This window comes from Danio rerio, chromosome 3 (genome assembly GCF_049306965.1).
Source record: "Danio rerio strain Tuebingen ecotype United States chromosome 3, GRCz12tu, whole genome shotgun sequence".
Classification (NCBI taxonomy): Eukaryota; Metazoa; Chordata; class Actinopteri; order Cypriniformes; family Danionidae; genus Danio; species Danio rerio.
In genome coordinates this window covers 64,775,001-64,789,731 of record NC_133178.1, presented here as the reverse complement: position 1 = coordinate 64,789,731, position 14,731 = coordinate 64,775,001, and the positions used below count along the sequence as shown (strand labels likewise).

Here is a 14,731-nt window from a genome sequence, read left to right as displayed (position 1 = left end):
CAGCATACTACAAGGCACTGGCCTAGTTTTTTACGAAAGTTGTTTATATGGAGATGGATAGAGAGCGTCTAGTTGTTTTGTGGTTTTTATTTGATGTAGTACAAAGATCTGCATTAAAATAATATTTTATTTGCCAATAATATGTCCCGGTAAATATCATTAGTGTGAAAAAGAACAATTTGTGGTCCTCATACTGCCCCCTAGTGTTAATTTCACCTAGTAACTGCTGTCAAACTTATGTTTAAGTACATTTTTTTTGCGGTTTCACAATAATGTAGGCTGAAGCACGTATTTCCAATGAGCCTGTGTTGATGATAAGCTCTTCTTATCAGCTGCTTTTAGTTCCCTGCACCACTACTGCAGTATGCTTTGTTTGCATGTAAGTAATGGTTCACAAATGCACCGCCAGCTACAGGAGGGCCTCTGATAACAAGCCTATTTGTTCACAATCAAATTAGCCAAGTATTGTTCATGCGCTCGTGCTAATGTCCTAATGGAGGCCTAACACACGATCTCTCTCCGAGACTCCTTATTGATCCATTTCAGACTCCCTCCATAGTCAAAGCGATCCATTATGAGAGGAAATGGCGTTTTAGGAAGAGCTCGCTCAGATCGGGGAAGAGTGAAATATCACCCGTGCTCAGCGAGTGGCGTTTGACGAATAACATGGTGATGCTTTTGAAGTGGGCTGGCGATGTGTCTGATTATGTTTACTCGAGGGCTGGACAGCTTTATATCACTTTACCCCGAAGAGTGATTTACCCTGCTGACCCCACAGCAAACAGCTTTATCCTGGATCCACTGCTCTGCGGCATAAAAACGAGATCTGCAGTCGGCACAATTCAATATTTGGCTTAGCCGGATGATCTTATTAAGACCCAGACACCACCGTCTCCTCTGAAGGGGACCGTATGCAGATGGTCAGAATATACGGCATCATTTAGACAATCAAACAACACAAAGCACACTATAAATGGAAATAATCAGCTTTCGTAGCAGATTAAGTACAGTATACGCAAAATATGAGTTACTATAAGGACATTTTGAGTTTAGTTCTGAGGTTTAAGGCTATTGTGTAGTTGCAATTGCTTAAATAACACAATTATATGACCTTTACTATAGACCTTTTTCTTGGAATGCAAAATTACCCATTATGCTTTGCATGTATGCGCAAGGAGAATGCGAAGAACTTCCGGTCGGCAGCTGATGCGTGTAAACAGTCACATTTGGACAGCTTTGAAACGATAGTTTTACTCTATTTTACCTGCTTTTATCCTCTTTGAACTAATACTGTTGTCCATCAGCAGCATCTCCTGGACTGATCATTTAAAGAAATGCCATCTTGGTGGTGGTAGTAGCAGTAGTAGTAGTAGTAGCAGTAGACGTTGTTGTATTAGTTGTAGCAAACGCTATAGTAGTATCAGTAGAGGTAGTCGTTGTAGTAGTATCAGTATTAGTAGACATTGTAGTAGTAGTAGTCGTGGTTGTGGCTGTAGTAGAAGCAGTAGTAGTTGTAATATAAGTAACTTTTTGTAGTAGTAGTTTGTGTTGCACTTGTGATTTATTATTATTATTGTTGTCATTTATTACTGTTGTCCTTTCTTTCTTTTTACTCTCATTTTTACTATCATACATTAATAAGCATTGTTGTTACTCCCTACCTCTGACTGGTTTCTTTCTATATGTTTTATCTATATATGTGACACTTGCTTCATTTATTGACTGTTATTGTTCCTTATGTATGTACTCTGACCTGTCCACCAAGTTACCTTTACATGCATACACACACTCACACGCACACACTCACGCACATACCAGTACATGACTATATTGTTGTTGTTTTTGTTTCGTTGCTTTGTATTTGTTATTTGTTGACGTTTTCTTGCATTTGTATGATTTTTGCATATTCTAATAAAAAAAAAAGAAAAAAAAAAAAGAAATGCGATTTAATGGGATGGAAAACAGCTGCTGTGAGGCGTTTTCCCCTCGTTGTCAGACGGCATCTTCAGCAGTTTAAATGAAGCCTCGTCATCGCTAAAGTCAACATTTTCTCTTTATTTCAAATAAAATTTTCAAAGTGAAAATATAGGCTAGTGTCATTTCGAAATGACAGAAAAACACAAACCGTGGTAAAAACAACACACGAAATAAAACACAAACGGCTCGCGATTAGAATGAACAGCAAATCAGCCAGCAGAGGATCAATAACAGACTTTTATTGCTCATTTTTGTAAATTGCACGACTTTCATACCTGTCAAGTTTCATGCCAGTACTCTGGTTTGCTCGCGCTCTCTCTCTCTCTCTCTCTGTGTGTGTTAAAGAGCCACAGAGCTTACAGCTGACAGGCCAGGAACGCGCACACACAACACTGCATTTCTGACGGAAGACACGTGAACTAGGAGAACGTTTTTATCGTATTTCTGACACGCTTGAACCACATTTTCGAAGCGCAAATTACCAGTTGTACACACTGTAAACGGAAGTTTTTAGCATTCTACCGAAGACGCTGGTCGCTATGGCGCCCACCATGCAGCAGCCATGAAAAAGGTCTATAGGGAGAGCTGTTATGGTTCATTCTACCAGTTGTAGCGGTCTGATTGGGTAGGGGTGCTAACGTAATGCGGTTATAAGTAAAAATATAAATCGATGTCTATAAAGTGCTACATAGAATATACTAGTTGTGCTGTAACTCTTTATAGTGCTCAGAGGTGGGTAGTATCGAGTTACATTTACTTCGTTACATTTATTTGAGTAAAATTATTAGGTAACGAGTACTTTTTGATCACATTTAAATATTTGTACTTTTACTCAAGTAAATTATTCGAGACAAATCATTACTGTTACTTCGCTACATTTGGTGGCGTTCCTTCGTTACTGCCAAGTGATAATAAATATGATCCATGTATCTTGTTTGCAAATACCGCAAGGCGCCGCATTGAAGAGGTTGTGTCGCGAGGGGTTGCTATAGAGACGTGTCTCCCGCTTTCGGTTAGAGTGTGCGAGGAAGATGTGCAAGTTTATACTGTGGTCCCGCTCGCCATCAGCGGTTCCGTGAGAGACGGTCACGCTGTCTTTGCAGTGAGTTTATCGGACCAGGTCACCCGGCCTCAAGTTCAGTCTATGTTTTTACTCATGTCAACAAGAATAGCTTCCTATTGCGATGCACGCATCGAACTGACATCGCAACATATACATGAATTCCTCTGACCTAAAAAAAAAAAAAACACGTCGTGGTAAGTGGCAAAATGATCCATATTTTTAGACCTTATTGATGGTAACTATGGGATAACTAAAAAAACTGCTGTTTAATGGAATAACTGATTAGCCCTGCAAACATTTGTCATTTAACCATTAGAAATATAACATTTAAACATTATTTTTTAGCATACTATTGCTTTAACTGAAAGGCACTTCTATAGTTTTAATATCTCATTTCTAATAACTGATTTCTTTTATCTTTGCCATGATGACAGTACATAATATTTTAGTAGATATTCTTCAAGATACAAGATATTTCCTCACCTTAGAATTATAAGGTTCTCAATGTGACATTTTTATTTTTTGGCAAAATTGAGTTATTGACATTTTTCTATTAAATGACAACTTATTTACATTATGGGATGTTTTTTTATAAGTTGTTTACATTTTAAGACTTTTTATTTTAAAAAACAAATTTTACACACATACTGTGCGATGGAATGCAAAAACTTAAGCTAAAAATCTCAAAATCATTCAGAACGCATGCTGATGTGCCTCTATGCTGATGTTTATGCATTAGTAGCTCCGCCCTCTTTTGAAAAAGAGCACAATCTCATTTGAATTTAAAGCGACAAGTCACCAAAATGACACAATTAGGATCAAAGCCTAAAAGGGGCAGTTTAAAAGAGTTATAAACAATTATTTGTGGAATATTTTGAGCTACAACTTCACATACACACTCCAGGGTTATCAGAGACACTTTTTACATCTTATAAAAAGGGCATCATAAGTCTCCTTTACGGGATTCGAACCTCTATGTAGCCATTCAACTCTGGCATGTAACTCGTACTGATTATATGTTAACGATACTTAAAAATAAGAGCTTATTTTCTCTTTGTTTCTGTTTTTATGCTTTGATGGCAATCCTCCTTCTGTGATATTACTCAACCATATCAGATTTAGCAAACATGAAAAACACAAACCAACTTTTGTCATTAGAATTGTAGGCTTATTCTCAGTTTAAATGGCTTTGCTCTTGTTCTTGGTTTGCTTGTTCATACGTCCGGTCTTGATTTGAAGCCACACATGCAGAAATGTTCAGTGCACACGAGACCTATATGTGCCCTACAGCCTCGGGCGAGTGATGTGTCCATGTGTTTAGTCCTTCCTGGCTACGTGCAAGTTAGCGTGTTAGCTTTTCAAAAGAGCACATCCTCATTGAAGAAGTTCATTAATGGAAATTCTTAATTGGGATCTAGGCCCTCAGAGATCACAGCTGACCTTGTTTTCAAAGCTCCTGCTAAAAATGTCCCTCACTGTGCTGTATGTTAGCTTCTGCTGGTATTATGAGTAACTTCACAGTTCTGACGTGAGACAAATATGAATATCACAGTAATGAAGTGAAGATGTGCTGTGCTCACTACTGTATTAACATCTGCCAGTTTAAATTATAATTGTAAACTGAGCTTGGGATAATATTAGAAGTTATTTTCCTTGAATGAATAATAAAGGCCTAATATTAACACTTACCAAGCGCTTTATATGAAAAATGTCACTTAAACGTTTGCTAGCACTGTTTGGATTTATTTATTATTAAATAAATGTTTAGGAATTTGACACGATTTATTAAGATCGCAAAGACTGTGCTGTAATTATATAAATATTAGGGCTGGATTAAAATATTAATTAATCTTTAATTTAGCACAATGATCTGAGTGAGCTGTACTATGCCTCTTCATTTATGTCGTTGTAGGATACTTGTAAGTAGTGTTGTCACGATACTAGAATTTGATACTTATCGGTACTGAAATTTTCAAACCATCTAACATTTGAGCGCGGTTGAGCATGTTCTTAAACACCACTGATTTGCCAATGAGTTCATGTGCTCAACAGAAATGACTGTGATTGGCCGTGAAGGTCATCAGCAGGGCCAAACGGAATCTGCGGACGTTTTTTGCTATTTCTGAAGAGAATTTTGGTAAAAATCTGCGGATTTCAGCGGAATTATTTTGGGAGTATCCAGCGGAGTATCATAACTAAAACCCTAATATATTAAATAAAAAGTAATAAATTACTGAATGAAAACTTAATAAATTCAGATTTACACATTTACTCAAGTAAATAAACAGAATTAATATTTGGCAAAAAATCTGCGGTAATTCTGCGGAATTCTGCGCCCGTAGATTCCGTGTGGGCCTAGTCATCAGTTTCGCTGTTTACTGAGTGTAACCACAGAGACAGGGTCACTGTAGCGTGTCAAAGCCGTGATTCATCAGCGGATCGCTTGTATGTCAGATTATAGACAAACCAGCTGATCGACGTGATTTTAAAACGCTTTAGTGTCCCTGTATCTGTGTTTACACTCAGTAAACAGCGGAACTGATGACCTACACGGCCAATCACAGTCATTTCTTTTGAGCACAAATCAACGGGGTTTAAGAGTGCGCACAACAGTGCTTAAATTTTAGCGGGAAATAGACGTTTTCAAATTTCCAGTACCGATTGGTATCGAATTCCAGTATTGTAACAACACTACTTGTAAGTGCACTACTTAAATCCCACTTGGTCCCGAATTGACCCAATTGTTTAGTATATAAAAGTGTATATATTTAAGTTGTCCATAAGCATAATGGTGGTGAACTTTAAGAGCACAAGTTGTCCAAATTAAGTTTAACTTGAGTATTTACTGTTGTTATACTAGTGTTAAATGATTAGTTTGTGAAGGAAACTTAAGTATGTTGCCTAAGAATTTGGGCTCTGCATTTAAACCCATTCACGTGCACATGCACCAGTGAACAAACTGTCTTAATCCTTTAAACCAGGGGAGAATGTAATATTATGTGGAAAAAATTTTTATAGCTCACTCAAACCAAACAGTAAAAAACTACAAGCTAAACTAAATTAGAATACATAATAAATTTTAGTTGTAATAATCTCAGTGAACAGGTATGCGCCCAATATTAGACTTGTCAGTCAGTATAAGCCAAAGCATCCTTAAGTGCAATATTAAGTCTATTTCTGTAGTAGCTGAAGTACATAAGATAGACTGAATGTGGAATTTCTTATAAAATAAAATATTATTATTATTAGTTTTAAAATTTTGTTTTAAAGAATCCTCTACGCTAGGGCTGCACAATATTAAATAAATCTGACATTGCGATATGAACACGATTTCACCACATAGATTGGATAGCTCTATTTGGAAAGCATTTATTAAGGTAGATTCATCAGGATGATTCTGTACTGGAGAGAATCATGCATAAAATATAATAAGCAAGTTACACGTGTAGAAAAATACAATGGAGCAATGATAAAAGTGAAATAAACAATGTTTTACGATTTTAGTATTAACAGTATTTAGCTATAGAAGCTGAATAATCGAATGTAAAAATCCAGGATAGACTACTACATTGTATGAATAACTCAAAATGTATATTTATTAAATTTACAAATCGTCACCTTTGGAATTATAAGGTTCTCTCTGCGTTCTGAATCATTTTGAGATACTGAGCTTCAAAGTTTTTGCATTCCATATAGCAAACAGTATGTGTGCAAAATTTGTTTTTTAAATAAAAAGTCTTAATGTAAACAACTTATAACAAAAAATCAATAATGTAAATAATTTGTCATTTAAAAAGAATATATCAATAACTCAATTTTGACAAAAATGTCTGATAAAACCTTATAACTCTGTGACGAAATGCTAGATTTTCATGTGTTCTGAACTGTGGCTCTGAATAGCTGTAATCCAGACTCAACATTGCAGATCCTGCATTGCGACTATTGCACATGCGCAGAATGCATTCCCCATGCTGAAACAATATATTGTGCAGCCCTACTCATCGCACACTAATTCTAGCATTTACACTTCAAGTCCATTTTATGTAATATTCGCAATCAATATTTAAACTTATAGCTAGCACAGAGAGGCACTATCCAGAACCTTTTCATTCCCTGTTCCTGACTGGTGGAACGATCTTTCCATTCCCACACCGACTGAGGATTCACTAGTATCATTCAAACGACAACTAAATATTATCTCTTCCACAATCCCCTGAACCATTGTGAGCAAAACCAAGACCCCTTCTTGCCCCCCGCCCCCCACCAAACCACGCGTCACCCTCAGAACATTATGCAATTCTAAGTTTGTCTCACACAGGTGAGTGGATTTGACAAACCACCTGTAGAAAACATACTCTTTCATCTCTCTGACACTTGCACAGGTTTTACACATTTGAACTAGACACTTTCTTGCTAAATGTAAACTGAAACAATTTGAGTAGGAATCAATAGTCATAGTAAGTTATAAAATCAATATGACTAAAATCATCCATCGTAGTAATCAATACAATAATGTAATGTGATTTTAGTGCAGCAGCTTTATAAAAGCTTAAAAACCTGTAATTGAAGATTGCGTCTTCCTCACTGCTGTGGTTTGTTATCTGGCTTCATCCTGCAGTGGCTCATGGGATCAGTTTCTACACGCATGTATAAAAAACCGTCTTCATATGATTAATGCGTGTGTTGCTCTGTGCTCTCTCACTATAGCATGTGTGCACTGCCACCGACACTGGAAAGTCTCATGATAAATCTTTGCGTTTATAGAAGTGTAATGGGGGGTCAATGATGGCGAGCTTAATACTTCACCAACTCCCACAATGTCACTTCCTGCTGGCGTCTGTGCTAACATGTTCCCTGTGTCTGCTGGGTATTAAAACACCATCTGAGTTGACTGGGGATCTGTGTTTGTGTCAAATCACACCGAGTTCTGGGGATACAAGACATGGGAGATGCTTTCTGATGGAAACATAATTGCTGGCATAGAAGCATATAATGCCTCAACACCACAAACACAGCACTGTGACGCCCCATTCACACGGGGCTTCAGCGTCAACGCTTGACTGAAGGCGTGTCTGAAGTTGGGGCTGAAGTGATCGTCATGGCAGCATCAGCCAATGAAATTCAGTCAGCAGTAGGCCACTGTCTAGCTGGTGTATTTGCATCTGAATCGCTGACGTGAGTCCCAACTTTTGCAGGGAGCAACGCTTCTGAAGCGGCGCCAACGGATCCACAATGCAGTTCGGCAACGCCTGACGTCACCCATTCAACGTGAATGGGAAGCGTTGACGCTGATGCCCCGTGTGAATGGGGCGTCATTAAAAATTTTTCATAGCTGTTAGCAAAGTGTGTCATTTGATGTGGAAACATTTTATCAAAGTTGAACATCGCAAACAAACATCGCGCTATGGGCCCTATCATACACCCAGCGCAATGTGACGCAATTGTTGTTTGCTAGTTTCAGCTTGGCGCAAGCGTCGTTTTGACGTTTTGCGCCACGATGTTTAAATAGCATATGTATTTGTGCTCATATGTGCGCTCATAGGCGTTCTGGTCTAAAAAAGGGGATGCATTGCTATTTTGAGGAACTTAAGTAGACTGTTCAACAGACCAGATCAAAGCTGGTCTATTGTCCAGCGCAGAGCGCGTTAGTTGTGCGCCTCGCTTACACATTGCTTAATACACACAGGATGTACAGCAATATCTTTACAAATGAAGAAGAATTAAAGGATTAATATATTACAAAAATCATTATTTTCTAGCCTACATAAATATAGCCACCTAATATTATTATCCAGTTCCTTTGAACTTTGTCACGCTTGTGGTTTGGAGGACAAATATAAAATAAAGACACTCAGTGTTTCCGCTAGGATTTGTTCCGTGGCGGCAGGTCTTTTTTACAGAGATCTACCAACTACCCATAGCGTCATTTCAATGACAAATGTCGTGAGCGCAGTATTACAAGTCAAGATCCCATTCATGTAATACACAATAGATGCGCTATATAAATACACATTACATTACATTGATATGAGCCTGTGAATCTCTTTGCTTGCGCGCCGATTTCCTCTGCTTGTGCACAAAACTTCTTGTGCGCCCTCAAATATACCCTGCTCAATTGCAGATCTTCTTGTGCGCCCTCAAATATACCCTGCTCAATTGCAGATCTTCTTGTGCGCCCTCAAATATACCCTGCTCAATTGCAGATCTTCTTGTGCGCCCTCAAATATACCCTGCTCAATTGCAGATCTTCTTGTGCGCTCTCAAATACATGCTGCTGCGCGTTTATGTAGTGCGTCCTGAAATAAAGTGAAGCGGCTATAAACTCCAGCAAGATAAAGTCATAATATGCAGAGCCATAGACCTTTATTTATAAAGTATAATTATAAAAATCTGTTCATCATAACTGAAAGCTACTTCGTGTTTGTTAGCCTCATACAGCAGCCACCTGTCGTCAGTCAGTCAGCACGTAATCTTTAAGGGTTAAACAAATAACGCACAGCACTACTACGGTTACAGAAAAGTTTGTGCTGTTATAATTCGCTTACCTTTTAATATGTTTTGGTGCGATTATCACCTGCTATTAAAAAAAAATGAATGAATTTTTTATATGAGATGCTGTAATGTAGCTGTGGCGGGATGAATTTAGGAATTTAGGGAATGAATGTAGTGGAAACCATGAATACTCTGGTATTATTTGCTAGTGCAACTGTAACTTTGTCCGAGTCTGTCTGGTGCACGGTTCATGCATGGTTTCAAGGTAAACCACAGAAAATATTCTGGTGGTTAGAATTACAATTTCACTTTTTTATTATCATTAAAACCAGGATTGACTATTGGAATTTTTGAAAAATAAATAAATCCTGTAACATTGCGATTTTTCTGTAAATGCATGTCTATATGCTGTTAATTCCAGACGTCAACTTTAGGCTGATTCCCGCCTGACATTCTTGACCTATTTCTTCTCTTTATTCGGTTCTCACGGTTTTTCCTGGCTCAAAATGGTATCTCGATCATGAAATATTTGCTTGCTACTCAAAACAAACATTTTGTATTATTTTTGTAATCAAGTAAAACATCATCTTATTTAAAAAGGCAAAGATTAACTGTAATTAAACACACAACCAGTGCATGAGCATCACTATGCAGGTAAACCCTGGTTCTGAATAAATAGTTACAGAAGGTCAAACCCTTCTTCTGGGCTCTGATTTATAAAACTTGCATAGAAACCTTCCTAAAAGTAAACCTACAACAGAATAAATTGTCATTTTGGCTCATATGTGATTTAAAGTGGTTCAATTGAGTCAATATTTTGGTTTAATATGTTCATCAAGTTAGTTTTTGTTAAAGATCACAGCATTTTCGTTGTGGAGTAGCACACGCACATTTCCAGCTCTGTTTTGTGCATACGCAGCGTTTATAAAATAAACCCTCGGTCTTTACGACTCTCACTTCACTTCCAGCACCTCCATCTTTTATTTCTTCAGTCGTGTCTTGGCAGTCTTCTCTCTGGCTCGTGTTCATCAGCAAACATGAGGGATTAAGAAACAAAATCACCTCCTTCAGATGGAATTAAGCAGCAGGATTTTCTCTGGCCTCTTTTCTCAGGTTCTTGAACACTCGAGTCTCTAATTCCAGATGCAGCAGAGAAACACACACTGCTTTTATGAAATGGAGCTGCGAGAAAATAATAGAGGAGCGCCATGAATCAATAGTGCACACTGCACATGTGAAAATCCTGGGGTTTTATTTAAGCAGTAATCTATCAGAGCTTTCTCTCTCTGTGATGTTAAAATAAAACATGAAAAATCTACCTCAATGGTGTGTAGAGTGTTTTCATGACACATCATCAGTCGGCCATATTGGAGAGTCAAACATAAACAGTGCCACTGAACTTGAATGATACTTTGTTATTTGCTGATTATTGCTGCTGAAAATGAGCAATTTTTGCCCTGTACTAATCAGTCAGCCTCAAATAAAAAATATCCTCAATATTCAAGCACATTCAAAAACAGCAAGTCCAGTGTCCAGGGGTTCGTTCTTCGTACGTGGATTACTCAGTTAGCTGGATTTGGATATTGACGATTTGGGACAATCCAGGATCGCTTTGTTCTTCAAAGCTGATCCGAGAGTTGTTGTCATAGCAACAGTTCTGCTAGGTCAAACCTGATCGGGAGCAGGTTCAATTCATATAAACAGGATTAGATCGGCTCAGTTCAAGCAAAGATAATAGAGAAAGTATGTACCGAATTCTGATATTTTCTTACAGTAGTAGTTATATACACTTGGAAAAGTGGTACATATTTTTAACCATATATATAAAGTTATAATTATTATAAAAATAAGTTATATATTAATAAAACGTATGCAATCTGCACCCTCGAAATGAAAGTACAAAGACTGCCACCTGCTGGTGCAAAGAGAAAACTTATTGATATGAACTTTTTTGATCGCTTTAGTAAAAATTGTGTATAATAGGAATGCAGAATATGTGACTTTTTTTTTTTTAAGCAATAATACATTTATGCAGCCATAAACATGTTTTGTTAATATGCCGGTGATTTGATGCTTCACAAAAGTTGCAGACGCCTTTACCAATATGAAAATGCTTTTGTAAACAACCAGTTATTCTTTACACAGATTAAAAAACGGCTACTATAATAAAGAAAATCTTTTCTAAATGTAGAACTAAATACATTGATTTACATTGAAATACATAATGAATACTCGACACATGAAAGAGTAAAGCCTGCAGCTCACAACAAATGTGGAAGGTTATTGCGTGTCATATTTAACAAGCCGTTTACTGCTAATTTGATGTAATTTTGCTCACATGGATAATTGAATATTAATCAGATGATGTCATTACGCTGCTGTGCCGTCAGCCAATCGTTGCATTGCCGATCATGATTTCGAGGATCGATAGATCTGTCCTTCACAACACACGCAGTGATCTCAGATCAGTTCATCCAGACATTCTAATCTGATTCGCGAACTCGTTTGAAGAACCAAATTAGCGAGAGATCAGTTATCAAGATTAAAAGATCCGGGATCTGTCAAATAATCTTAGATCATTTAAGCGAGGTACGAAGAACGGACCCCAGAAAACAATTAGTTATACCACGGGAAATAATAATAAAAACACATGGACTTTTTATGCAAGACAAAATAGAAGTTCCTCAGGTATCCAGTGCTCATTTTAGCATCTTTGTTTCTTCTAACGAGAATGCAGAGGAAAGTTGTTTGTCGTTTTACACTACATCACAATTTGCTAAATTGGTTTGATTAGATTAACACCTTTGTACCAAAATTATTTATTGGTCAGATGCGCTAGTAGCACACTGAGGACATCTGCTGGTCACAAGGCTGAATGAAAAGTATAAACTAGAAATAAATAAACAGACTGTTATGGTTCGTCTGTGTGGATGCACATAAATGCATTGTATTTATATTTCTAGTTATCATGCTGGTTGTGAACAGCCCTGAATCCATACCAGTGTTTACATTGGAGTATCTCTATAACTGCCCAAACCTAGTAATAATTGAAAACAATCTATACGCATCTCTGTTATCTTGTCTTTGAATTGCTCCTAGTCTTATGTCTGCTGCGTCTAAAACTGCTCTCCAACATTTTTGTGGATTCTCTTTGATTGTGTTCGGAATCAGTGGGTAACTATAGCAACCAGGGCTTGCTTTCCCATATGCTGAAACAATTATGATGCAAAATAATAAGGATAATAATACTCTGATACTGTATTGCTTTTTGTCCTAGATCTGCACCTGGCAGCCGAGCTGGGCAAAACCCTGCTGGAGCGCAATAAGGAGCTGGAGGACTCGCTGCAGCAGATGTACATCAACAATGAAGAGCAGGTGCAGGAAATCGAGGTACAGAGCAGCACGTGTTCAATTCTAGACTGGAGATGAATCATGAGTTTTAAAAGGGTTTAAAGAAGCGCTTCTGTTAGGAGGGAGCAGGAAAGCAAGCCTATAAAAAAGGGAGTAGATGGCAGCTATGGATATGAAGCGATGAAGTAATGTATGAATAGCTGGTTCACGTGTTCAGTCAGTAGGAGGGAGAGGAGGTGGTGGTCTCTTGCATCTATTAAATCCATTCAACCACACAAGTGTTTACACTATGAAAACAATCTGATCTTGGAGATTTTCAGATGTAGCAAAACTTTTTAGACCTCATTCATGTTTAGAGCTAACCTAGAGCACTATCTGCTGTTACAATCCAGCCTAGAGCACCATTTTCTGTAAAAACTAGCCTGGAGTGGCATTTTCTGTTTAGCTAGCCTAGAGCACCGTCTGCTGATTAAAAACTATCCAAACACTAGCCTAGAGCATCGTCTGCTGATTAAAAACTATCCAAACACTAGCCTAGAGCATCGTCTGCTGATTAAAAACTATCCAAACACTAGCCTAGAGCACCCTCTGTTGATTAAAAACTATCCAAACACTAGCCTAGAGCATCGTCTGCTGATTAAAAACTATCCAAACACTAGCCTAGAGCATCGTCTGCTGATTAAAAACTATCCAAACACTAGCCTAGAGCACCCTCTGTTGATTAAAAACTATCCAAACACTAGCCTAGAGCATCGTCTGCTGATTAAAAACTATCCAAACACTAGCCTAGAGCATCGTCTGCTGATTAAAAACTATCCAAACACTAGCCTAGAGCACCCTCTGTTGATTAAAAACTATCCAAACACTAGCCTAGAGCATCGTCTGCTGATTAAAAACTATCCAAACACTAGCCTAGAGCATCGTCTGCTGATTAAAAACTATCCAAACACTAGCCTAGAGCACCCTCTGTTGATTAAAAACTGTCCAAACACTAGCCTAGAGCATCGTCTGCTGATTAAAAACTGTCCAAACATTAGCCTAGAGCATCGTCTGCTGATTAAAAACTATCCAAACACTAGCCTAGAGCATCGTCTGCTGATAAAAACTATCCAAACACTTGCCTAGAGCGCCATCTGCTGTTCAAAACTAGGCTAGAGTGCCGTCTGCTGTTCAAAACTAGCCTACAGTGCCATCTGCTGTTCAAAACTAGGCTAGAGCGCCATCTGCTGTTCAAAACTAGCTCAGAGCACCATCTGCTGGTAAAACTAGCCTAAAGCGCCATCTGCTGTTCAAAACTAGCCTAGAGCGCCATCTGCTGTTCAAAACTAGCCTAAAGCGCCATCTGCTGTTCAAAACTAGCCTAGAGCACCGTCTGCTGTTTAAAACTAGCCTAGAGCGCCATCTGCTGTTTAAAACTAGCCTAGAGCGCTATCTGCTGGTAAAACTAGCCTAGAGCACCATCTGCTGTTCAAAACTAGCCCAAAGCGCCGTCTGCTGAGTTAAAAAACTAGCCCAGAGTGCTATCTGCTGATTTAAAAACTAGCCTTTAGCGCCATCTGCTGTTCAAAACTAGCCTAGAGCTAAAAGCTAGCCTAGAGCACCATCTGCTATTAAAATTTAGCCTAGAGCACCATCTGCTGTTAAACACCTTGAACTATCCTGTGCTAGGACAGCACTATTGGAAGATAAAACAATTAAGCTGAATTATACTTGTGTTTTTTTATTATTCTTTTAAGTTATGAGCTCTTTTTGCTTTAACCCATAATCATGTCTGTTCTATGAAGAATGATCAAGTGTTTCCTCAGTCTAAACTCCAGATTAACACAGATTCTGATCAGCACGTCTGAG

At 38.1% G+C, this 14,731-nt stretch overlaps 1 protein-coding gene and 1 long non-coding RNA gene across 8 annotated transcripts in view; one reads left to right on the top strand and one right to left on the bottom strand.

The window, feature by feature from the left end:
• The window catches only part of cdr2l (cerebellar degeneration-related protein 2-like), a 30,497-nt gene that overhangs the window by 7,257 nt on the left and 8,509 nt on the right, over positions 1 to 14,731 (top strand). For all 7 annotated transcript variants that reach the window (XM_073936944.1, XM_073936952.1, XM_073936933.1 and 4 more), the window contains one exon: positions 12,810 to 12,922. In XM_073936944.1, coding sequence (XP_073793045.1) covers positions 12,810 to 12,922 — 113 coding nt within the window. The remainder of the gene's footprint in view (positions 1 to 12,809; positions 12,923 to 14,731) is intronic.
• Positions 8,447 to 12,689, bottom strand: LOC141381337 (uncharacterized). Its single transcript, XR_012401334.1, has 3 exons — positions 10,852 to 12,689; positions 9,270 to 10,714; positions 8,447 to 9,229 (listed from the first exon to the last, which is right to left on the bottom strand). It is a non-coding gene; the product is annotated as an uncharacterized lncRNA (long non-coding RNA).